General features: G+C 47.8%; 1 protein-coding gene across 1 annotated transcript in view; it reads right to left on the reverse strand.

Moving 5' to 3' along the window:
• The window catches only part of PLB1 (phospholipase B1), a 126,286-nt gene that overhangs the window by 62,830 nt on the left and 38,855 nt on the right, over positions 1 to 24,601 (reverse strand). The window contains exons 10-17 of the mRNA XM_055540617.1: positions 18,732 to 18,794; positions 17,913 to 17,992; positions 16,909 to 16,984; positions 15,862 to 15,966; positions 14,749 to 14,805; positions 9,372 to 9,443; positions 8,496 to 8,570; positions 6,216 to 6,279 (exon numbers count right to left, since the gene is read on the reverse strand). Coding sequence (XP_055396592.1) covers positions 6,216 to 6,279; positions 8,496 to 8,570; positions 9,372 to 9,443; positions 14,749 to 14,805; positions 15,862 to 15,966; positions 16,909 to 16,984; positions 17,913 to 17,992; positions 18,732 to 18,794 — 592 coding nt within the window. The remainder of the gene's footprint in view (positions 1 to 6,215; positions 6,280 to 8,495; positions 8,571 to 9,371; positions 9,444 to 14,748; positions 14,806 to 15,861; positions 15,967 to 16,908; positions 16,985 to 17,912; positions 17,993 to 18,731; positions 18,795 to 24,601) is intronic.

Genomic DNA, 24,601 nt, shown 5'->3' on the forward strand with positions numbered 1-24,601 from the left:
GGGCGTAAACAGTCCTTGATGACCTGATCTGGGAGTAAGGAGGGGGTTGCGGTGGAGGTGAAACCTATACTTCATCTATGCTAGGATCTATTGATATTTGGGATAAAATATTATATTTTATTTTGTATTTTATTAGAAAAAATTCAGCTCAGTTTTTCTGAAGTGAAAAGGGAAATGCCTTTATACTATTGACTCTTTTAAAAAACAGAGGCGAAATCACATGACATAAAATTAACCACTTTAAAGTCAACAATTCCATGGCCTTTAGTACATTTCCAGTGCTGTGCAACCATAACCTCTATCTAGTTCCAAAACATTTTCATCACCCCCAAGGGAGACCTGTACCTACTAAGCCAGTCACTCTTCCCTCCCTCCAGCCTGTGACAGCCACTGTCTGCTTTCTGCCTATGGATTTACCTATTCTGGATATTTCATATAAATAGAATCATACAAAATGCGACCTGTGTGTCTGGCTTCCTCCGCTTTGCGTGATGTTTTCAAGGTTCCCCATGTTGTAGCAGCTGCGAGCACCTCGTTCTTTTTTATGGCTAATATCCTATTGTGTGGGTATACCACCTTTGGTCTATTCCTTCGTCAAATCACAAGCTCACCTCCTACTCCCCCTTATATCTCCCACTTCCCCTTATATCTCCCACTTCCCTGGAGTGCCTCCTTCCATAGTCACCCCAACTTTGACACAGCTCCGTCTTTCCTCAGATGTGCCTTCCATGGTCTCTAGCTGTGTGATGCTGCACTAACTGGTCAATTACCTTTCAGCCTTGGAAGAAGTCTAATGTAGCATTTATAACCAGGGAGTAGCCCACTACTCCAACAGGGAAAGAAACCTTTCATTTCAGTGAGCCACTGCTTAAGATAAATAAACTAAAAGATAAATAAACTAAAATCTATCTTCTAGGAGGTTCTCTCAACAGCCCTTCTTTACCAAGTCGCTCTGTGATGAGGGCGGTGAAACGCAGAAAAAGATGCTTTCAACACCACGTGACAACCTAGAGTCTACTCCACTCATCAGCATGTTGTATGATCACATCTGCATGGGAAGCTGTGCTCACACTCAGCAGAAACAATGTTCAAAGGGGTCTCCAGGTCTTGCTCCCTCCATGGAGACATCTTGTCTACCCGACTTCTATGCTGTCCGCCTATGGGAACTGTTGCTCCCACTGAGAATTTGCTCTCATTGGAAAAGTAAAAGTCCCTGCTTCTTTCCTATGACAGCATGCAAACTGAACCATGCATAGCTGTGAATGTGTGTATGCAAAATATAGAGATTAGTGGTCTTCAAATTTGAGCATGCATCAGAATCATCTGGAGAGCTTGTTAAAACACAGATGGCTGGTCCCCACCCTCAGAGTTGCTGATTTTGTAGGTCTCGGGTGGGCCCAAGGCTCTGTGGTTAGAAGAACAATATCAAATCACAAAGCCAGCTGCAGACATTAGCACACATCCACGGGGCTGAGCCTGAGAACTCTGAAATGACCTCTTCTCAAAGAAATCAGGCTCTGGGTAAAAAAGGCAACAAAATGAAAAATAAGACCTCCTCTCCTCAACTCTAGAGGGTTTATTTTAGCTTCTGATGATGATGGCCAATCACCATATTCTTGTTGCCATAATGTGTGATGCAGTGAATTCTGGGAACACTAACTAGTGTGCAAAGGTTAGGGGAAATCTTTGGGGCTGGTAAAATGTGGAGGAGATGAGAGATTTGCTTTGAAAGCACATTACAGTATTCTAAAGGGGTGGCTGAAGCTGTGCATTTCTGCCTCCTAAATTTGTAGCAGGCAGAAAGGAAACACACACATACATGTGTGCTCATGTATGTCCACATCTGTGTGTGGACATACATGTATATAGCTTGATATGTATATTGGAAGGAGTGGCTTCCTGTTGGTCATTCTGTAAGAAATGACCTGTAAGAGATAATAAACCAAAAGAACCAAATAGAGATGGAAGAAGTTTGACTCATCTGGGATCTTATTAAAATAGAACCCCGCACACACATTTCATTGGTTTGTTATTCCGGAAACCTCGATTTGAGTTTTGTTAATATCATCATATATGATAAAGACACAGCCTGGAACCACAGCAAAGCACTTTAGCAATTGCTCTCCTTGGGGAGAGAATTCTTCAGAGATAAGATTAAATTTGTGTGGGCTGATTAGCCTAAACATTATCTGGTACAGATAGTCCATCACCTCGAAAGAAGTTGATAAACATATTGTTAACTCATCAAAAGTTTTACAGAAGGGGCCTCTTATCAGAAGGCCATCTAAACTATGATGAAAGATCATGAATTACCAGAAAATGGTTGACTAGAGAACAGAATGGGGAAAGTGCCCACTGAACACAAAAGGAACGGCAGGGAGAAGCTTTGACGCTTGGGAGTTCTTAAACTACCTGGGGCTATAATCTGAAAAACCAACTTCCTCTCAATTGTCAGCTAGAGCTGCCCAACCCTTTGCTCTCAGATTTTAGGGACTTATATAAGGACTTTTGCAGTGGTGGTAAACTGCTGGCCAGGTTAGTCTATGTTTCTGTCTTTGAAGTGCTTTGGCATGAGTTTATATGAAAAAATATGTGACTGGCACATAGGAGCTCAAGAAATGTGTTCAGCTGAATTAAAGGCTAAGGAAGAGGCTCTGTATCAGAGACTTGACAGTTCTTGAAGCTCTAAATGATGGAAACTTCAGGGAAGGGAAATACATTCATCCAAGTGTCTTGGGGAGAGTTTGAATTTGTTCAGTAGGTGGGTCCCGCCAAGGGAACAAAGAGACTCAGTCGTGTCCGACTCCTTGCTACCCTGTGGACTGTAGCTCACCAGTCTCCTCTGTCCATGGGATTTTCCAGGCAAGAATACTGGAGTTGGTTGCCATTTCCTTCTCCAAGGGATCTTCCCAACCCAGGGATCGAACCCAGGTCTCCCACATTGCAGACAGATGCTTTAACCTCTGCACCGCCAGGGGACAGGCAGGCTGTTATTCCCTGTGGGGCATCATGACTTCCTAGTCACAGGCTAGTTAGGTCCCAAGACTCATGAACATGTGGTGGCTCTAGAAACAGCTTCAGGATGCACACGGGACAGTGTGCGCGCTGGACAGCTCACCACTGACAGTGAAGCGAAGCCCCTGGTGGTCACAGGGCTGCAACCTTGGCCTTTTCAATATCAGCGCTGGAATCGCTTGTTTTCAATAAACAACGTCAGGGACTTAGAAATGACTTGTTCTAATTTATACTATTGGTGACAGTGGCATAGAATTAACTTTGTTCTACTTTCAAATGCTATGAATTTTCCCCCTTTGCATGGAATTAGCAGCTTGACTTCAAGATAGCCAACTTCAATGGACAGCCAGTGCACTTTCTGGCTCCTTATTGCCACTCTTTTGTTTACAAAATGCTACCCCTTTTCTCACTGGGAAAACCTTAAATCATCCTCAAGGCCCATTGTATTTTTTTTTTTTAACTTATCCCAATGATCTTATGGACAGGGCCATGCAGTAATACAAAATGATGTAAGTACTTATGAAGTTATAAAGCCCACAGGAGGTAGCATTCAATAAATTTTATGTATGCACTGAAAACCATAGGGGCATGAAGAGTAGAAATGACTGAGCATGAACACAAGCCACAGCCCACTGACCAGAAGGAGAAAATTAGAAGCGTGCATGCATGCATTCACTTATTCATGCTACCAAATAGCAACTGGCAATAACAATTACTTACATCAGCTCTACATATATCATCCCAAACCCCACAGATCAGCAGAAGAGGTTCATCACCTACGGGCTCCGGATGGAGTGATGTGAGGCACCCGGGTGGCCAGGGGCTGTGGCCTGTTGATGAAGGCAGTATCTTATTTTGAAATTATCATTTGTTCATTAGCTGGGTGTACTGGTGGATTGGCTTGAGAGAGACATTAGAAGAGGGGACTACAAAGAAGGTTTTTGAAAATAACTCTGAAGGTAAAACAGTTATTTGGTAAGATAGTCTCAGTGAAAAATTGTCTTAATGGAAGGCACTTTGGTGCAATGGGTTTTTAGGATCTTTTTCAACCCTGGGAATTTTTGATTTGCTGAAGTAGAAATTCTCTGCAATAAAGATAAGTTCAACAAGCGTTTATCAGGCTCCCACCATGTGCTGAGTCACTGGCGATGTAAAGATAGATGATCTGCTCTTAGAAGTACATATCAGATGCTTTCATCTCAATTAGAAATTGTAAACATGGTCTCCAGAAGGATAAATGACCTCATCAAAAATGTGACAATTATCGAGGGTGATAATAGCGTGACCCGGTGCTAAGTCTTTCTCCTGTCCCAATAGCCACAAGTGTGATTAAAATGTTCAATCAGATATCAAGTGCAGTAATGAAATGTGTTTTTCATTTTTGTCCAGTTAGCTGTGGCCCTTTTTCGAAATGACGCATTTTAGGTGGGTACTCAGAGGGGCCAACCCAGCATTAGCCCTTGAGTACCTCCACCCAGTAGGCCAGTGCCGGCGTTTTGTTCCCAGGCCTACTTGGTTAGATCAAGGATGCCTGTATCTGTCCATCTGCTTATCCAAACAACTATCACCAGAGCATCTCATATCTCAAGGTCTCGAGATTTCTTGTGCTTACATCTTCAAGTGCCAATAAACAGGACCATCTCCAGGGTCAGGGGATAAAGGAGAGGTTCATGTTTCATTTGGCTTTCAGATGTTCAGATATGCTCTAATGGATTGCTTGCTTATCACTGTTGTGATAGGAACATAATCTGGACAGATTGCAAAATCTTTACAGACCATCCTTTTAGAATAATAAGGTTAAAAGAGGATAGATATCATTTTACTGTAGAGAGTATGGCTATTAAAACAAATGCCACCCTCCCTCTCCTTATACAAACATACATATGTATACACACATGTATAGACACACGTGTATACATACATGTGTGTTGCATATACATTACATATATATCACATACATATTACATAGGTATGTATATTACATAGGTATTACATACATAGGTATTACACACCTATGTAATATACATATACACATACATCTTTGAGCTTTTGCTATTGGAGAGCCTACATATGAAGCTAATAATTTGTTTCTGTTACTAAAATTCTGCTAGCAAACTAACCAACAGGAAGAGGCTGTCACTAATATGGGGAAAAAGCATAAAGATGCTGTGTGTGTTTAAGACTTTTATTACCTATCCCATTCTTCTGCAACTTAGCCAAGAGCCAGTTACATACTGAAGTGTTCCGAGAGAAGATTTTTAACTTACTTGCCAGTCACTTGGCTTGATTAGAGTGTGTAGAGCTAAGACAGGCATGAAGGGCAAGCTGACACTTATTTGTTCTACTAACACTCAGCAAAAGGAGACAACCTGCCCACAAAGATTTGCATACCGTGACATCTCCAAACTTTGCTTTCTATTCTGGAAAGCACGTAGGAGGCATTCAACAATCATCTAATAGATGAGTAAACAAGGGAACAAATCAACGAACACACGAGTCACTCCTCGGGACGCACGAGAACCCACTGCACGGTTGCAGAGATGCTCCTAGGCTGAGGTTCTGAGTCATGTGGGCCACTACATCCCCCAACCCAGGACCTTCCATGGTCCTGTGCACATAGCTATCACCCCCAGGCTGACTCATGTGAGGAAAAGGTTCAGCCCTTAGGCAGCCCCTCTTTGGGAAGGTCTCTGCCTAGAACGTTCCGTGAGTCTCACTTTCATGACCAAGCAACAGTCATTTTGAAAATACCAAGAAGTAGTGAAAACGGCACGTGTGTGAGACTTTGTGGTTCCCTGTGCTGTGCAGTGTTTGAGTACACCCCGATACGGCTCTACTCAGAGCGGGGACTTTTTGCTTCCTGCTTAAGGTAGTTCTGCTTTTCACAGAACAAATCTGCCTCATCGAGGCTTCCCAGCAGGGACGACGACATCAGCTCACTCACCCGACACTGGGCCCTTTGCACAGCATGGCCTAGCACACAGCTAATGCTCAATAAATGCTTTCTGATAATGTTATCACATTTTTGTTAAAGAATAATCAAATACAGGCATGAACTTACAAGTATACACACAGAGCTGGATGACCTTGAAAACCTCTCAGGTGTATCTCAGATTGTGGGGATTGACATCCTAAGGCTCTTACTGTGATGGGTTTAGACCTCACATGAGTTTACAAATCACTGGACTTGAGCTGTGTACCTGAGGTGGGAACCGTGTCAGAGGGATCCTTGTCAGAGCACCTGATTTCCACTCCATCTCTCACCTGAAAGGAGACACATGGAGAAATAATAAGAAATGGTTCTTCCACGTAAGAAACTGGGTGAGAAGTGTGCCTCCACTAGGGAGATACCACTTAATACAGAAACCTGGGCATCTTTTAGGAGTTGTCCCTCTTCTTCAACACTCACACTGAGTGTCCACAAAACCCCTTCCAGCTGCTCCCAGGCCTGCCCCTCTTGTCTAGTCCCACAGCCTAATTTCAGGCTTCATCACTTCTTTCTAAAATATGGCTGTATTCTTCAGCATCGTTGCTGCTGGCCTGTAGGCTTCCTCCTTAGCCTTCTGAATCCATTCAGAGGACTCTTTTTCTCTCAACATAAAAATCACTTCCTTGCCCAAATTCTCAGTGAAATCAGGGATTTTTGTCTGTTTGATCATTGTGTTTCCAGAGCCTATAACACTGCACAGTAGAAGCTCAGTAAATGCTTATTGGTTAAATAAGCATGTTTCTACTCTGTACTAACAGCAGCATAGTCCATCCTCCTTGGCATGGCCTAGGAGGCCCTTGACGTTCCAAACCGCCCACCTAGCTCTCTGTCCCCTCCATGTCTCTGCCCCACGCCCGCCTCTGCCCTTTCTTTCCTCTTCCCTCTCCCTATTTCCCTCCTCCCACCCACCTGGCTGTGCCTTATCACCCTCAAGGCTGAGGTCGTGGGAGCCCTGGGGAAGCCTTCTCGGCTCCCTCCTGTCATGTGCTCTCCAGCTGTGTTCTCAGAATACCCATGGAAACCTCACAGCGCTTGGTACATTGTGCTGCCACTGCTGGCTGACCCCACTAGACTATTTGTATCTTTATCTCCTATACCTGGTCTTCATCCACCCACTCATTCAGCTGACAGTGACGAGATACCTGCCGTGAGCCCCTGCCCTCACGGAGCCCGCATGCTAGTGGTACACAGCTGGTATTCAGTAAGTGTATCCTCAAGGGCTGTATTGCTCCCTCTTGTATAAAACTCATGGCCCGGTAGATACTGTTAAATGTGCATTATACTTTATAACTTATTACCATTTAACACTTCTATGAAGTAGGATGATGACTCTCATCATTTCCCAGATTTGAAAAACCAAGGCACAGAGAGGTTGAGTACTTTGCCTGCTGACACAGAGCCAGTAATAGGAAGAGTCTGGATTTGAAGCCAGAGCCCACTCGCTCAACTCACTGAGCCACATTGACTCTTAGATGTATCCTTGTTGCTGCGATGTTAGTGAGAAAGTGTGGGATAAGTTGATAAATCAAGTCTTTCACACTGTTATCTCTGGGGCTTTGCGATGCAGGCCCTGGCCGTCAGCTTTGCCTTCACCACTCAGAGCAAACTGCACCCTCTTTTATCCAGTAGGGAGACAGGGGTGGAGCTAGGACTGAATTCATCTCAACCCACATTGGTCCCCGGTCCTCTGAGAAGGAGGATGACAACCTTCAAGTGTTTCTTGTGTCCACAGAGGACTGTGGAGTGCCCTATCTAATCTCAACAGGAAGTATTAGAAAAAGACTCATGAGATAAGTCATAAGGAAGACGTGAGTGAGTGTGAGGCGGCCCCTAAGGGGTGGCTGACGGCTGAGGACTTCCATGTTGACTGCTTTCAGATCTCACCCCATTTCCCTGTCTTTTCTTGACTTTCTCTTCAGATTAAGGGCTCGGATGAGTTTAAAAGGACTTGTCAGAGATTTGAGGAGAGTCTGAAGATTTTTAGGGCTTCCCAGGTGGCGCTAGTGGTAAAGGACCTGCCTGCCAATGCGTGAGACATAAGGGACATGGGTTCAATCCCTGGATTGGGAAGATCCCCTGGAGGAGGAAATGGCAACCCAGTCCTGTATTCTTGCCTAGGAAATCCCATGGACAGAGGAGCCTGGTGGCCTACGGTCCATAGGGTCACAAAGAGTCGGACATGACTGAGCACAATCATATACAAAGATTCTTGCCTCACATCAAAATAGACAGGGAGCTGGCAACCCTCAGCCCCCAGCATACCCAGTGAAGCCACAGGACGCTGGTTGCCAAGATCATTTTAAAGATGGAGTTGGAGGGCAGCCCTGCTTCAAGCACCTGGGGGACACCCACACACGTGTTCCTTCACCCTCTCCAGCCTGCCCCCAGGGGTCCAGGACATAAAGAACCCCTCGGAAGCTTCTAAAGACTCATCAGGCGGCTGCCCCTGGTTCCTTTGCATGTTTGTCAATCACAGAACACCTCTCCGTACCTCAGTCTTCACCTGGGGCTTTAGCATCCTGGGCAGATGGTTGCTGTTCCTGTAGGTGAACAGATAGGGATTCTCCTGCAGAGAAAGGTAATGTATTGTAACCATGATCCAAGAATCCATATCCTTGAACCATCAGGTCTTATCATCCAGCAATGCCTTTGGCCAATTTGAAGCATTCATACCATCCTTTAAATGATGAGAAAACCATTCTCTGGCTTTTCTTCTCTGTACTGCCCACTAGTTCCCTGCAGGAGTTCATTAACACTTTGAAATTTCCCATTTGCTACAGTCAGCATCTCTTGCTCTCTATCTGAGGTTCATGCCACCAGATGCAGTAGGTATATTTCCATGAAAAGAGAACTTAAAGTTTCCTGAGAGCCAAGGCCAAGAGAATAATATGATGAATTGCATAGTTCTTACAGTCCAGTAACAAAAAACTTATCAATTCATCAATTATCAATTCATCAAGAAAGCCAAAAATTTGACCAGCATTACATGATAAGAGGAATTCTACTCATTTACATTGTCATTTTAAAAATTAATTTATTCATCAACATTAATTCTATACCTACTATACACTAAGCACATATTTAAGACACCCATCTTGGCATGTGGGGCTAGGTGAGCTGTGGCTTTGTTCCTATGCCCTGCATAGGTATGCAGGGGCCTGAGTGCTATTAAAACAGTTCTCCTGGCCCACAGGTATAAACCTTAGGTATGCCCAGGCCCAGAAGAACAGATCCATGACTCTAATGTCTCATCCAGGTGAGACCCACTTTCACAGCAAAGCCCACTTCTTTGTGACCCCACCATTCTTCCCAACTCAATAGGAGATTCCCCCCGCCGCCACCTCCGCCCCCTCCAGTCCTTGTCTACCTGGGAGGGACATTTCAGAGGCCTTCTCTCTTTTGCACTGAACGGTTCATCTTTCTGTCCTGCTGGCTGCATCTGGAATAGAAGGTAATATTTAGAACAGCAAAGTCTTACACAGGTGGCAGCATCTATGGTACCACTGAGAGAGGCTTATTTGCCCTATGTTTCTCAGAGTGTGACCCTGGGCGGGCAGCATCATCTGGGAACACATTAGAAATGCCACTTCCCAGCCCCTAGCCCTGGGGTGGGGCCCAGCTCCCTGTGTTTTATCAAGTCCTCCAGGGATTCTGATGCCTGCTCAAGCTGAATTCCACTGCAGGAGAGGAAACACCAATGCCCAGCCCACTGCTCCTATTTCAGGGAAACTGAACACCAGAGAGAACTGAACACCATCTAGTCAAAGCTATGGTTTTTCCAATAGTCACGTATGGATGCGAGAGTTGAGCCATAAAGAAGGCAGAGCACCAAAGAATTGATGATTTCAAACTGTGATGCTAGAGAAGACTCTTGAGAGTCCCTTTGGCAGCAAGGAGATCAAACCAGTAAATCCTAAAGGAAATCAACCCTGAATACTCATAGGAAGGACTGATGCTGAAGCTCCAATACTTTGGCCACCTGGTGTGAAGAGCTGACTTATCAGAAAAGACCCTGATGCTGGGAAAGAGTGAGGGAAAGAGGAGAAGCAGGTGACAGAGGATGAGATGATTGGATGGCATCATCAACTCAATGGAAATGAGTCTGAGCAAACTCAGGGAGATAGTGAAGGACAGGGAAGCCTGGCATATTGCAGTCCATGGGGTCGCAGAGTCGGACATGACTGAGCGACTGAACAACAACTTGAGTTCCATTGCAGGAGAGGAACCACCGATTCCCAGCCCACTGTTATGACAGGGAAACTGAACACCAGAGAGACTAAACTGACACGAGGACCTGGGTGTCCAGATCCAGTCGAATCACTCTCATGCAGGCTTCCTGACCTTCCAGCAGCCGGTTATTTGTTCTGCTTGACTTCCTGTACCCCGTCCTTGCTGCCCTGCTGCTGCCTGGCTCCCTGATTACATTTCCCTCTGAGAGGAGAATAGGAATGGGAAGGAAAGGCAAATACATGGTGTAAAACAGCAGGGAATGAATGAAACCCTTGGTCACCTGGCAAGCCCCGTGTTTCTACCTGGGACACAGAGGTGCAGGGGCATGGGGCACAGTACGGCCCCATGCTAACAACTAGAGAAAGTGTCTGCATTTCAGAAACAGTGATAGTGGTATCAGCACTGATAGAGGCAGCTACTTAAATGATAACCGAAGCCTATCTAACATAGCAAAAAGCAACGTAGCAAAAAGCGTGTGGTGTATCCACAGGGAGAGCAGCAGAGGATCCACTTGGGGACATTCACTGGAGGGAAGATGAGAAAATGAAGGCAGTTGGAGAATTCAATGGAGGAGGAATTTTAAGCTCCTTCTGTTATTTTAAAATGTTCACTGTACATTTGTAAGGGACTTCCCAGGTGGCACGAGTGGTAAAAATCTTGACTGCTAGTGAAGGTAGATGTAAAAGACATGGGTTCGATCCCTGGGTCGGCAAGATCCCTGGGTCGCGAAGATTTTCTGGAAGAGGGTACGGTAACCCACTCCAGTATTCTTTTCTGGAGAATCCCATGGACAGAGAACCTGGCAGGCCACAGTTCAAAGGGTCGCAAAGAGTCAGAGATGACTGAAGCAACTTAGAATGCACACACACACATATATACCTTTGTAAACACTTAAGAGAAAAATGCAGTGGCTTTGAGGGATCGTAGATTTTCTCTTGCCCGCACTTCTGCTACTTGGAAACCTCGTGTTTGCTGCCATCACCGCTGCCCCCAGGGGCTGGGCTCCTAGGGCGCCCCAGCCTGCTACTCCCTCCCCAGAGACCCCGATAATGGACACGAGAGACAGCAGACTATGGGACGGACTCCCCTGTCTGGCTCAGTTGTGGGCTCTGCCATCTTGCAAGAGCCTTTTAGACTCCTCAGCAGTATCTTATCCCAGCATCTGTGCCCAGTGAACAGGAAAGAACTTTACCCTTCTTGGGATTGGCTTGTCACCCAAACGGACCAGGTCAGATAAAAGGGTGTAATTAACCTTTTGGCAAAGGAGTGGCAACCTTTTGCTCAGGGGCTGGAGGAAGAACAGGGCTCCTCAGCTCTTTTCAGTTTTATTCTGATGGTGGACACTTCTAAGTATGGGAGTCCCACCCATAAGGTTCAGGACTGCTCTGAAAGGAAGTGTTCAGTGGGCCTGGCTTGGTGGCCTGAAGTCGAACTGGCCTGATTTCTCCAATCTTTCAAGAATTTAATCAATGATAGAATATGGAAAGAAACACTGAGAAAACCACATCATGATTATTTTAGTCAAATGGATATCACAGAGCCTAATTTTTTTAGGACTCCAAAGGAAGATTCATAGGTTTTCTCAATAAACCCATCTGCATGAATAATCTTGTCCTAAATGTCTCTTTGGAAGGAATGATGCTAAAGCTGAAACTCCAGTACTTTGGCCACCTCATGCGAAGAGTTGACTCATTGGAAAAGACCCTGATGCTGGGAGGGATTGGGGGCAGGAGGAGAAGGGGACGGTAGAGGATGAGATGGCTGGATGGCATCACCGACTCGATGGATGTGAGTCTGAGTGAACTCCGGGAGTTGGTGATGGACAAGGAGGCCTGGCATGCTGCAATTCATGGGGTCGCAAAGAGTCGGACATGACTGAGCGACTGAACTGAACTGAAATGTCTCTTTATCCATCAACTACATCCTTCCTGCTGCCATTAATTCCCTTTACACCTGCTCTGGCCCTCCATCCTCAGGATGGAAAATGACTTGCTCCATGAAAAGGACACTCGTGTGTCCCTCCACCCACCGCCCCACGCTGCACACACATGCACGCACTCCAGGGACACTGATGCTGGTCTCTGCTCTTGGTCTCCCTCCAGTACTTTCATCGCTTGCGTCTCCTGTGCATTGGCTTCCCTGCCCCCACAATGAACTGGAGTGTGGGAGGCACAGGGGGATGACCTCAGACACGCTCTTGAAAGTCCCACTCCACTGGGAGCCATTCCCCAGCCTTCTTGCTCTGCCCTGAGATTCTAACACTAGCACAGGGCTTGGCTAAGGTGGGGGCCCGTGGCCACTGGACCTGGCAACTGAGCCCCCACAGGTGGGTCTCATCAACACTACTGTTGTAGAAGAATTATCAGAATTTACTGGGGAGGCAGGAAGGGCCTGGGAATGAATTACATCCCAAACACAAATCCTCCTCTGCTTTGTGTCGGGAGCTCAACTTCCATCTGAGTGGTTCATTCAGCTGGGATGGTGCTAGGTGTGTGGGGTATTCCTTTACCAACTCTCAGAGCTCACACCCATCCGGAGCTCAGCCAGGGGAGCAGACACCGCGTGGTTGGCTCAGCCAGCCCCACTGTTGTGTCCTGGGGCGAGGCCAAGGAGAGAAGCGATAGAAACCGGGCCTCTGTGGTCATAGCAATTCTGCTGGTGCCTCTCTGCTCCCCAAACAAGAGGGTGGCCCTCTCTTGGGCCTCTGTGGGTCTGCAAATCTGGCCATGATGGACATAACTGGCTTTGACAACTCTGTGGTCTCGGTGGGGTCCAACACAGCAGAGATGCACAGAGGTAGAGGAAGGGAGGCTCGTGGTCTCCCCATGTCCCTGGGAGGACACAGGGGAGAACCCAAGGGAGAATGCTCCTATATTTTCCAAGGCCTTCTGAGGCTGGCCAGGAGAGAAAATGGGGCCCAGAAAGACCACGTGATGCACCTCAAGAAACAACCAAAAGCACAGCTGGACCTGAACCTAGGTTTTCTGGCTCGTTAGCCGGTGCCCTTTCCTGAAACCTGTTACCGCCCTGATTTCTCATAGATTACCCCAGGCCTGCAGGCGCTGTCTGTGTGTTCTGGCAGCTGTGCTTGCTCTGGGAGTGAGATGGTGGGATAGCCTGTCATTTCCCCCCAGAGGAAGCAGGGCACAGACCTTCCTGGGGATACACTTCTCTCCTAGTGACAGCTCCAGGAAGCCTGAGGCCTCTCGCTGGGAAATGGTTACTGTTTGGGCTGGGCAGGTAACTGCCCACCTAGGAAAGCCATCTCCACCTCAAAGCCCCGGGACACCAACTAGGTCCCAGTCCCTGGTCTTGAATGCGAGACCTTCTGTTCCCCTCTGGGCTCCTGGGGAGGAGAGAGGTTTGGCTGAGCTTAAAGCATCAGCTCTCCTCCCCCAGGGAGAGGGTGGGGGAGGGCAGCCTGTGCAGGACCAGTCACTTTGCTTGGCCCTTCACAGGAGATCAGCAGCAAAGTGGTTTTCCGGGGGAATATCTCACCCAGGGGTCAGGCCCACTAAAAAGGGTCCTCATCCAAAGAAATCAAATGCTTCCTCTGAAGGCTGGTGTGACTCCATGGACCTGGGCTGCCTGGGTCAGCCCTGCCCCTCCCTGTCTCATCGGCTACCCACACACCCAACTGCAGCTGCTCATGGACTCAGCACAGCACCCCAGTCGAGGAGGAGAAAAAAATTTTTCTAATTCAAGGAAGAAGAAAACCAAGTTTCTGTCTTGGGAATTCTAAAAATAAGACAGCTTGGATGGGGAAAAAAGTAAATGGCAAAATCAGGTCTCTGTCTGGTGTCCTGGAGAGGCTCAGAGTCTTGACAGAACATTCCATCCATTGACGAATCCCAGACAGCCCTGGGGGAAACTTCAGAGTCTGGGGAAAGCCTGTCCCAGTCATAGGAGGAAGGGTCACTGTGGTGAGTACTCGCCGTGGGCTGGGAGGGAGGGAGCCACACGCTCACCACGTGTCGGCTCAGCCGTTTTGCAGAAAGGGAGCTGAGACCCTAGGTTCGCACGCCCGTGAGAGCTTCGAGCCCAGGTCTTCGTCACTCTCGAGTCTGCGCTCACCCCAGGCACCACCCTGGGACCTGGGCCCCACATGACAGCCCTTAAGTGTGAAGTGAGGGAAACCCGGACCCACTCGCTACGTCAGCCTGACCCCTAGTGCCTGACTCCCAGTGAAGTCTCCCATACAGACTCCAGGGAGGTGTCCCTGCCTCCAGGAAGAGCAGAACTGAGGCTTTCCAGGGAGCCCTGCTCACTGTCAGGGCTACCGCCCAGCTTCTGGGAAGAGGAGGGGAAGCTCCCAGGGGTCCCAGTTGGGCCATCACTAGGTGTGGGAGGGACCCCTGGTGGCCCAGAATCACCATCATCCTGGAGTCCTTGTGGTTCCTGCAGCCCCTCCAGCAGCGAGTGGGCAGGCTGGGCGCAGTGGCAGAGTCCTGCCCCTCCTTCCACAGAACAAACCCCAGGTTATCAGTGCAGCGCCAGGACCCCCAGCCACTCACCATGCTGTTCCAGAGAGTCAAGCCGAGAGTGGTGGGATCCTGGAATGGCCGCTCCCCCTGAAAGAGAACCAGAGGAAGAGCCTTGTGTGCCCCGAGGGATGGGATAGCCCTGCCACACACTCTCAAAGCTCTCCCGGCAGAGATGGGGGACCCCTGATGAGCCTCGATCCTTCATGCTTCCCCATTAAGAATGGTGGGAACTTCGAGGACTGCTGTCTGGGGTCAGGGCTGGGAGGTGAGGGCCTGGAGAGGCGGGTTACACGCCTGGCTGCTACTTGTCATCGTGGGGTTGTACACACTGAACTAAAGAGCAGAAGGAGCAGGTGGCACGGAAGTGATTCAGGTGTGGTCTGAGTAGGAGAGGGATGGGAACTAATATTCCTCCTCCTCCTCTTTCTAAACCACTATTTAAACATGACAGAAGTCCTGGAGGGACACAGTGACTCCAGGAAACAGAAACCTAGAGCCTAGCGGAGAACGGCCCCAGATGCACGGTGCTAAAGCCCCGGATGCATCAGAGACCTTGCAGAGCAGCCTGGACCCACCACAGCGCTTGTGGTTGCAGGCCTCCTGGGGTGAGAGGCATGGGTCCAGTGACCTGGGTGAGGAAGCAACTAGAATCATCCTCCCTTGTAAGGATGGGTGTGGAGGAGCCTGCAGAGAGAGGAGTGTGGCGTGGTGCATGGAAATTCCACCCTGAATAGTCACCGTGGCTGAGAGATACAGAGGGCTTCCACACACCAGGCGCTGTTCTAAGTTCCTCACACCTATTTACTCACCCTTGACAACCACCCTAAAGGAGGGACTACTAACAATGGCCCTGACATCCCAGGTGAGGAACCAAAGCAAAGAGAGTTCAGACAACTTGCCCACGGTCACACAGGAAGCCCATTCCAGAGCTGGAAGCTGTCTGTGTGAAATCCATGCTCTTTATCTCCAGGCTGTTCTGACTCTCGGAACCCACCTCACAGGGTTAGCCAGCCCCACGGGGAAATGGGCCCCAGAGTATAAGAGAAAACTGCAGCATTTCCCCTGAGACTGCACGTCCTGGGCTGGGTCTCCTGTGGAGGAGAGGGCGGGGGCAGGAGAGGGTGTGGGCCGGGCCTCACTCACTGAGGGTGGCGGCAGGGCTCTCTCGTAGAAGAAAGGCTGGAAGACGACTGCGAAGGACTCCTGCTCGTTGTACTTGCTGGAGGCCAGGAGATGTTCCCAAGTTTCCTGAAGAAAGGAGTACCATCAAGGCTCAGCCTGCCCCAGCCTCCCATCCTCCCAGCAGGGAGCTCCCAGCAAGTCCCTCACCCCTGCCCCGGTCAGAATGACCCACCCATGCTGGTCTGATTTGTATGCTGTTTGGAAGCTCCTCTCATCTCATATTTTGGGGCCTTATGATTGACTAAATTGGGTTTTCATTCTCCTCTGAAGTGGTAGCATCAGGTAACAGCAGAGTTAGACCTGAAATGTATTCTCTGAGAGCTCAAGAAGTACACAGCTGCCAGCACATAGCTAGGGCCCCCACGCTCTCTTTAAGGGCGAGTTCTGTAGAGGGATAGGCTATGACCCCGTCAGAAACTGTCCCTTCCTGAGTGAGTTAAGTGCCATACAGCTTCACAGATATAATTTTCTTCTTAGATTAAAAATCATCATGGTAACGTGTATCAGTGGGAGCTGTGCTTTGTGCCGTTTGCTGGTGGGGATGAAGGCTTCTGCTGAGCCACCCACACTGTCATGGGGTCTCTGCTGTAAGCTAGATACACATCTTCAGGGGCTATTGTCCCTGACTATAGTCTGGGGCACAAGCCTGATCTGGGCAAACTAGCTCAGCAGCCACTGTATAAGCGGTAATGATGACCAAACGATCTCGGAGTGATCTCCAAAGTTCTTCAGCATCTTCAACCGTAGGCACCACCACCACCCTCGCACTTCCATCTACTCTCCCCCCAGCAACCAGTACTGTAGTCCCCACTTTACATCCAGGAAAATCACGTCACCACCCGGAAGTGACCCAACAGGAGTTGCTGCCTTCAGTTCCTGACTCTCAGTCCCGACTTCAGCAGGTGGGGTCCCACCTCAGCAAGCTGGCACCCTCATTGTTCCTACACCTCTGTTTTCATGACCACCTTTCCCTGTAAGCCAGCAGCCAGTGTCTCAGAGTGGGCTCACCTGGTAAGTCCACTGGGTCACAACACTGCTCAGCCGCGAGGTCTCCCCTGAGCACCTGCAGGGCTGGGCCATGGGACTGCAGGTTAAAACAAACCAGAAGTGAGTGTGGATGCAGTGCTGGGACCGTCCAGGAGGCCCCTTGGGGAAAGATGGGGATGCGGGGACTGGGAGACGCTTAGGGAGCAGGGAAGGGATGAGTTGGGGGTCTCAGAGGGTGCAGGAAAAAGAAGGAAGTAAGGAAAGAAGAAAGGGGGGATGGGAGGAACACACTGGGGAGAAAAAGAGTACATTATGGAGACATCTCCTGATGCACCGCCTCCCTCCCTCCCCTAGAGGCCCACCTCCTCTCCTTCCTTCCCCTACTCTGAGACCCTCTCCCTTCTTCCTCTTCAAATGTCCCTTTCCTCTCCTTTCCATCACCACCACCTCCAGCCATCCCTGTCCTGACTTTATCCACGTGAACTTCTTTTCTGGGTTCAGTTCAGTTCAGCCGCTCAGTCATGTCCGACTCTTTGCGACTCCATGGACTGCAGTACTATCCATCACCAAGGACATCACGAAGGAGATCTTTTCTGGGTACAAGGCCAGAAATCTCAAGATTTAGGTTCAGAAAGTTTAAATTCTCTGAAACATCTCAGAAATATATGGGGATCAAGTTGTGTGAAAATAAAATCCACTTAGGCTAAATTGTCTCTCCAATGTCCTGAAGTAACATGTCTTGGCTTCTGGATGTTTTGCCCAAGCTGTTTTGTAAACTCTCAAGTCATTCTGGTGGGAGTAGGGCACCTGGCACCACGTCAACCAGAGTGACTATTTCATTGCTTAACTCAGGCCCCTCCTGCAGCCCAAATCTGCCCCCACCAGCTGTGTGATCACACACATGTCCCCTAGCCTCTCTCCAACTCCATCCCTTGGGTCAGTTAATGCACGTGAAGTGCCTCACACAGTGCCTGGCACGTGGCACCAAGCCGCAAATGCTGGTCCCCTTCCACTTCCCTTTTTACCTAAGCAGAGTCTTCTGATGCCAGTGTGAGCCCCTCAGAGCCTCAGAGAGATCGACCAGGTTCACAAATGCTTTGGGGACCTAGGGGGATACAAGGGAAAAGATGAACATTTGCAGAGTCAGGGTCACGGCTCCATGGCCTTTCTGGAACCCTTGGTTTGAGCTTAGTTTGGGGTCCAGTTGAGCACATTGGGCTTCTCTTTGTTAAACAGGTAGGCCCTTTGGGAGATGGTTGGTTGGGGTTGGTTCAAAGCTTTTAGCCCTGCCACTGTGCCATCATCCCCCATGGTGGGCAGGGCGCCTCCCCACCACAGTATGGACAGGGCAGCAAGACCTGGTGATAATAGGACTGTAGCCTCTCTTCTCCCAGAGCTCCCCTGGGGTTTCCAAGATATGCAGTGCTCTCACTGGTCACTTAGTGGAGCTCTGAGGGTTCTCAAGGTCCCTCCAGGCCATCATCCCCCCAGACGCAGTCAGAACCAGTCCTCAGGAAATAGCAGGTCACCAAGAACCCAGGGGAGAACTGGCCTATATCCTTCATACTCTTCAGAGGTCCCTCAGGAATATCCTTTGCAAGAGTAAACAGTTCTATATCTGATCCGTTTTTCATCAAAAGGGCAAGAAGTCTGGCTCCTCCAATGCCTTCCCTTTCTCTGGGGTCTAGGACTTCTTCTTGGGAGTCTGTTTCCCCTCCCAGTGGAGGCCATTTAAAGGAAACCTGAACCCCACCAACCCGCAGAAGGGCAGCTTCTCTTGGCTGCTGCAGGCACCTGTGAAGGTGTTCTGGGTGCCTGGGCCCACAGAGCTGGGGGAGCCTCACCTCGTGGTGCAAGTAGTCCAGCGTCCTGGTCAGCTGGTCCATGCTGCTTGTCACATGTTTTTGCTATGGAAGGAGAAATGTGCTAAATGTGGGTGGGACGAGATGCCCAGGCTCACACCGGTCTGTCTCTTGCTTTCCCCAACCACCCCCACCCACCTTGATGGGCCTGATAGTGACAAAGGCCCTGTCTAGATCCCAGTCTCCCACAGACAGGTGTAGAGTTCCCAGAGCTTCCTAGTTTTTTTTTTTTTTTGGTCCATTCTCTGACTTCCCCGACACATCACTCACCACCAGGAAAAAAGTGTCATGTCAGGGAAGAGCAAGCCCAAATCAAGGCAATTAGAAAGCTGACATTTGGGACAGGAGACCAGACTTACTCCCAAAGGCTGATGGAATCACTTTGACCTGAAGAAAATCAGGTCCAGAGCGGGACATAATTACGTTTGGATTTAAGGACACGGAAGGTCCTCCAAACTTCTCCATGGCACTCTTAGCAGACCTCCCCCTACCACATCCACCCCAAAAAAGGACTCCTGTCACTGACTATTTAAAGGCACCTCCTGCCCACCCAGTTCCTCTTGTGTAATGAAAATAAGCAAATAAGAGCACTTCAAAAAAAGAGCCATGGTTTATGTTTTTGGTGTAAAAACAAAACAAAAGTAAACTTTTCAACAAGACAATCTCAGCTGCCTGCAAACCTGATGTCCCCTGAGGCAACGTGGCTCAGAGGAAGACAAAGCATACCTTGCAGGCACTGACTCTGGAGACGGCTGTCAATCACTCAGGCTGGGACTGCGTGGAGGGCAGTCTCCCCCATCCTGTGTCTCTGCCTCAGTGCAAGGCTATCCCCTGCTAGCCAGTCCCACCCATGCTGCTGCCATCAGTTCAGTTCAGTTCAGTTTAGTCGCTCAGTCGTGTCTGACTCTTTGCGACCCCATGAATCGCAGCACGCCAGGCCTCCCTGTCCATCACCAGCTCCCGGAGTTCACCCAGACTCACGTCCATCGAGTCAGTGATGCCATCCAGCCATCTCATCCTCTGTCATCCCCTTCTCCTCCTGCCCCCAATCCCTCCCAGCATCAGAGTCTTTTCCAATGAGTCAACTCTTCGCATGAGGTGGCCAAAGTACTGGAGTTTCAACTTTAGCATCATTCCTTCCAAAGAAATCCCAGGGCTGATCTCCTTCAGAATGGACTGGTTGGATCTCCTTGCAGTCCAAGGGACTCTCAAGAGTCTTCTCCAACACCACAGTTCAAAAGCATCAATTCTTCGGCACTCAGCCTTCTTCACAGTCCAACTCTCACATCCATACATGACCACAGGAAAAACCATAGCCTTGACTAGACGAACCTTTGTTGGCAAAGCAATGTCTCTGCTTTTGAATATGCTATCTAGGTTGGTCATAACTTTCCTTCCAAGGAGTAAGCGTCTTTTAATTTCATGGCTGCAGTCACCATCAGCAGTGATTTTGGAGCCGCCAAAAATAAAGTCTGACACTGTTTCCACTGTTTCCCCATCTATTTCCCATGAAGTGATGGGACTGGATGCCATGATCTTCGTTTTCTGAATGTTGAGCTTTAAGCCAACTTTTTCACTCTCCTCTTTCACTTTCATCAAGAGGCTTTTTAGTTCCTCTTCACTTTCTGCCATAAGGGTAGTGTCATCTGCATATCTGAGGTTATTGATATCTCTCCCGGCAATCTTGATTCCAGCTTGTGCTTCTTCCAGCCCAGCGTTTCTCATGAGGTACTCTGCATATAAGTTAAATAAGCAGGGTGACAATATACAGCCTTGACATACTCCTTTTCCTATTTGGAACCAGTCTGTTGTTCCATGTCCAGTTCTAACTGTTGCTTCCTGACCTGCATACAGATTTCTCAAGAGGCAGATCAGGTGGTCTGGTATTCCCATGTCTTTCAGAATTTTCCACAGTTTATTGTGATCCACACAGTCAAAGGCTTTGGCATAGTCAATAAAGCAGAAATAGATGTTTTTCTGGAACTCTCTTGCTTTTTCGATGATCCAGCGGATGTTGGCAATTTGATCTCTGGTTCCCCTGCCTTTTCTAAAACCAGCTTGAACATCAGGAAGTTCACGGTTCACATATTGCTGAAGTCTGGCTTGGAGAAGTTTGAGCATTACTTTACTAGCATGTGAGATGAGTGCAATTGTGTGGTAGTTTGAGCATTCTTTGGCATTGCCTTTGGTATTGGAATGAAAACTGACCTTCCAGTCCTGTGGCCACTGCTGAGTTTTCCAAATTTGCTGGCATATTGAGTGCAGCACTTTCACAGCATCATCTTTCAGGATTTGAAATAGCTCAACTGGAATTCCATCACCTCCACTAGCTTTGTTCATAGTGATGCTTCCTAAGGCCCACTTGACTTCACATTCCAGGATGTCTGGCTCTAGGTCAGTGATCACACCATCGTGATTAATCTGGGTTGTGACGATCTTTTTTGTACAGTTCTTCTGTGTATTCTTGCCATCTCTTCTTAATATCTTCTGCTTCTGTTAGGTCCATACCATTTCTGTCCTTTATCGAGCTCATCTTTGCATGAAATGCTCCCTTGGTATCTCTAATTTTCTTGAAACAATCTCTAGTCTTTCCCATTCTGTTGTTTTCCTCTATTTCTTTGCACTGATTGCTGAAGAAGGCTTTCTTATCTCTTCTTGCTATTCTTTGGAACACTGCATTCAGATGCTTATATCTTTCCTTTTCTCCTTTGCTTTTCGATTCTCTTCTTTTCACAGCTATTTGTAAGGCCTCCCCAGACTGCCATTTTGCTTTTTTGCATTTCTTTTCCATGGGGATCGTCTTGCTCCCTGTCTCCTGTACAATGTCACGAACCTCATTCCATAGTTCATCAGGCACTCTATCAGATCTAGTCCCTTAAATCTATTTCTCACTTCCACTGTATAATCATAAGGGATATGATTTAGGTCATACCTGAATGGTCTAGTGGTTTTCCCTACTTTCTTCAATTTAAGTCTGAATTTGGCAATAAGGAGTTCATGATCTGAGCCATAGTCAGCTGCTGCCATAACCAGCAACAAAGCCTTCTGTCTCATTTTTTTTCTCTCCCTGAGCATGACATTCAGCATCACACTTTCCCTTCTAAAGAGGCATGGGAAGTCTGTCGAGAAAGGGCCTCACTTCCCCTCTGGACCATACTCAGGGCATCCCTCTTCCCTTGGGGAGTCCCTGCATGGTTCTCCTTGGACTGCAAACCCTGCTTTAGAAAATTCTTGGTCACGGTGCCTATTCACTGCTGCAGAGTGAGCTGGGGCCCACCTAGGCTTTCCAAGTGCTGCATGGTTGCCCCTGGGGCACCAACTGTCCCTGTTCTTTAGTGGAAGACAGGATACTCCTATAAAATGTCCCTTGCCTATGATGTCACATATGATAAACCTCTATAAGTTGAAATCAGGAAAAGTTTATTTCTTCAAATGCATGTGTGCTAAGTCATTTCAGTTGTGTCCAACTCCTTGCAATCCTAGGGACTGTAGCCCATTAGGCTCCTCTGTCTATGGGATTCTCCAGCAAGAATACTGGAGTGGATTGCCATGAAGATCTCCAGGGAATCTTCCTGACCCAGGGATCGAAGCCCACATCTCTTATGTCTCCTGCATTGGCAGGAGGGTTCTTTACCAGTAGTGCCACTTGGGAAGCCCTGTTTCTTCAAATGAACTTGCATGTTTCCACTGATATCTTTTGCCCCTAGAATCAGAAGAATGCTCTATTATCAAACATGTGCCTGCAACCAGACAACTTTTTCTAACAAATTATTTCCCTGGGATTCATTCCGAGAAGTAAGATTATTCAGCCAAAAGGTACGAACACTTTTAGATTTCCTGAGTCATACTGCCAGTGTGTGCCCTCCAAAACGTTGACATCCATTTCTAAAGAATAAGTGAGTGTATTTTTGAAACCAAGGGTTGTTATCCATTAGACACATTAAACTGCAACTTGCTTAATAAATAATGAGCTGTAATCTGCTTTCACTGATCAAGCTCGCTTTAATTGTTTTTACAATAACTTGTATGTCCTCCAAGCATGATGGAGCTTAAACAATGAGATGTTTGCCCAAGTTGTTTTTCAGGAATTTGGAGTCAGCTGTTCACTGGTTCGAGCTCCAGCTGAATAATGGTTGAGACCTCCAAATGGGCATGTGTTGAGTGTTCCATTGGTGACTTTTTGATATCAGAAGACCCCGAATTCCACCTTCAGAACAGGCTGACACAGCCTTTTTCTGAACACGTGTCCCATGAATAAGCAGGTATTAACAGCTTGGTTGCACCTGTGCAGAACTACAATTCCCTCACCTTTTTCTTCTCTCCAGTCACCTTTCTCCCACATTCCCCATGCCTCAGATCACCCTGTCTCTTTATCCCATAAATGTCCCAAGGTAGATGTGAGAATTGTTCTCCCACCTCCTCGCTTGGCTGCCTGCTGAATAAACCCTTTCTCTCTGCAAACCTTGGTGTCCCATGGCCCGCTGTGCATGGAGCAAACAAACTGGATTCAGGAACAAATTCTTGCAGTGTCAGTCTTCATCTTTTTCCTTTCTCCTCTCTCTTTTTCTGATTTTTTTTCTTACTCCCTACATTTAGACTTTAACTGGAGAGCAGTAAGTAAGAGTCCAGACCCTAAAATCATCCCTGTGTCACGGCTATGAGCCAGGTCACCAGCGGCCTCTGAAGCACCTACCTCTGAATAGCTGGACCCACCATAGCAGGCCTGAGGCAGCACTGTCAGTGTCTAATGAATGACTCCTCATCGTCTTCCTCTTACAACTATGGTCTTAAGAACCCCCTAAAGAGCAAATGTGGACCCAGGCCCTTGTCTATTCCCCATGAAAGAGCCCCAAGGCCTCTTATAGGAGGAAAATTCCAGGTCCTAAGTAGGATAGGAACATATGTGTACAATTTCTCCTTAACAGTAAAATACCTTTATTTCATATGAACTATTTCAGGGAACCTGATGTATGTATGTTGCCAGTAAAGGTAGAACTGCTTTGAGGTCAGGTGGAAGTCGGAGCCCACAGTCTCAGAGTACCTCCTGCAACTCCTGAGACTACAGAATGACCCCTCATGGAGAGGCCACTGGGGATGCAAACTGCTGGGTAAGAGCTTCTTAGATGGTGGTTCTGGGTTAGCTGTGGCCAGAGGCACCACCAGGAAGACTAGGATGTGAGGGGTGGGTCTGTGCTGCAGAAGCAAGACTGGAGGAATGAAGGGAGGAAGCAGCCAACCCAGGCCAAGGAGGCTGAGAGCCAGGCCTATGAGCCACAAGGTCCTTTGGGGGGCAATGGCAGTGGAGGTGGGATTTATTCTACGCTCAAAAGCCTTGGTGGTCTTTGTGCAAAACAAAAATCAAGATAGAAGAAAAAATGCAAGGAAGTGGGAATTGAAGTGAATGCTAGTAAACATTGCTACAGTGAGCTCATTTTACAGAGATTAAGTCACTGGTGTGTAGCCATTTAGAAATCAGAGGTGAGGCATGATTACTTTTGTCATACGTTTACAGCCAATTACAAGTGTGAGGTTCTAAGTGTGAACAAACTTAATCCATATGTATCAACACGACTAGATCTTGAGGGAATTTCACGTATTGACAAAAAAGAATCATTAGGTTGGTAACAGTGTTGGGAAGGTTGTAGAGAATGGGTGCGCTCAGACATTGGTGAGAATACGTGATATTGTGATTTATAATACAGAGTATATATTTGGTCTTTGTCCCTTTTTATGGCACAGAGTTTATAAACCATTGGAATTTCCTAAGTGATGAGAGCATAAAAGTGTGTTTTGCTATGCTAATGAGGTGATTTTTGGACTACATCTAAGGACAGGGGCTGGTTGCCAGGAGA

The sequence above is a fragment of the Bubalus kerabau genome, chromosome 11 (assembly GCF_029407905.1).
Source record: "Bubalus kerabau isolate K-KA32 ecotype Philippines breed swamp buffalo chromosome 11, PCC_UOA_SB_1v2, whole genome shotgun sequence".
NCBI lineage: Eukaryota > Metazoa > Chordata > Mammalia > Artiodactyla > Bovidae > Bubalus > Bubalus kerabau.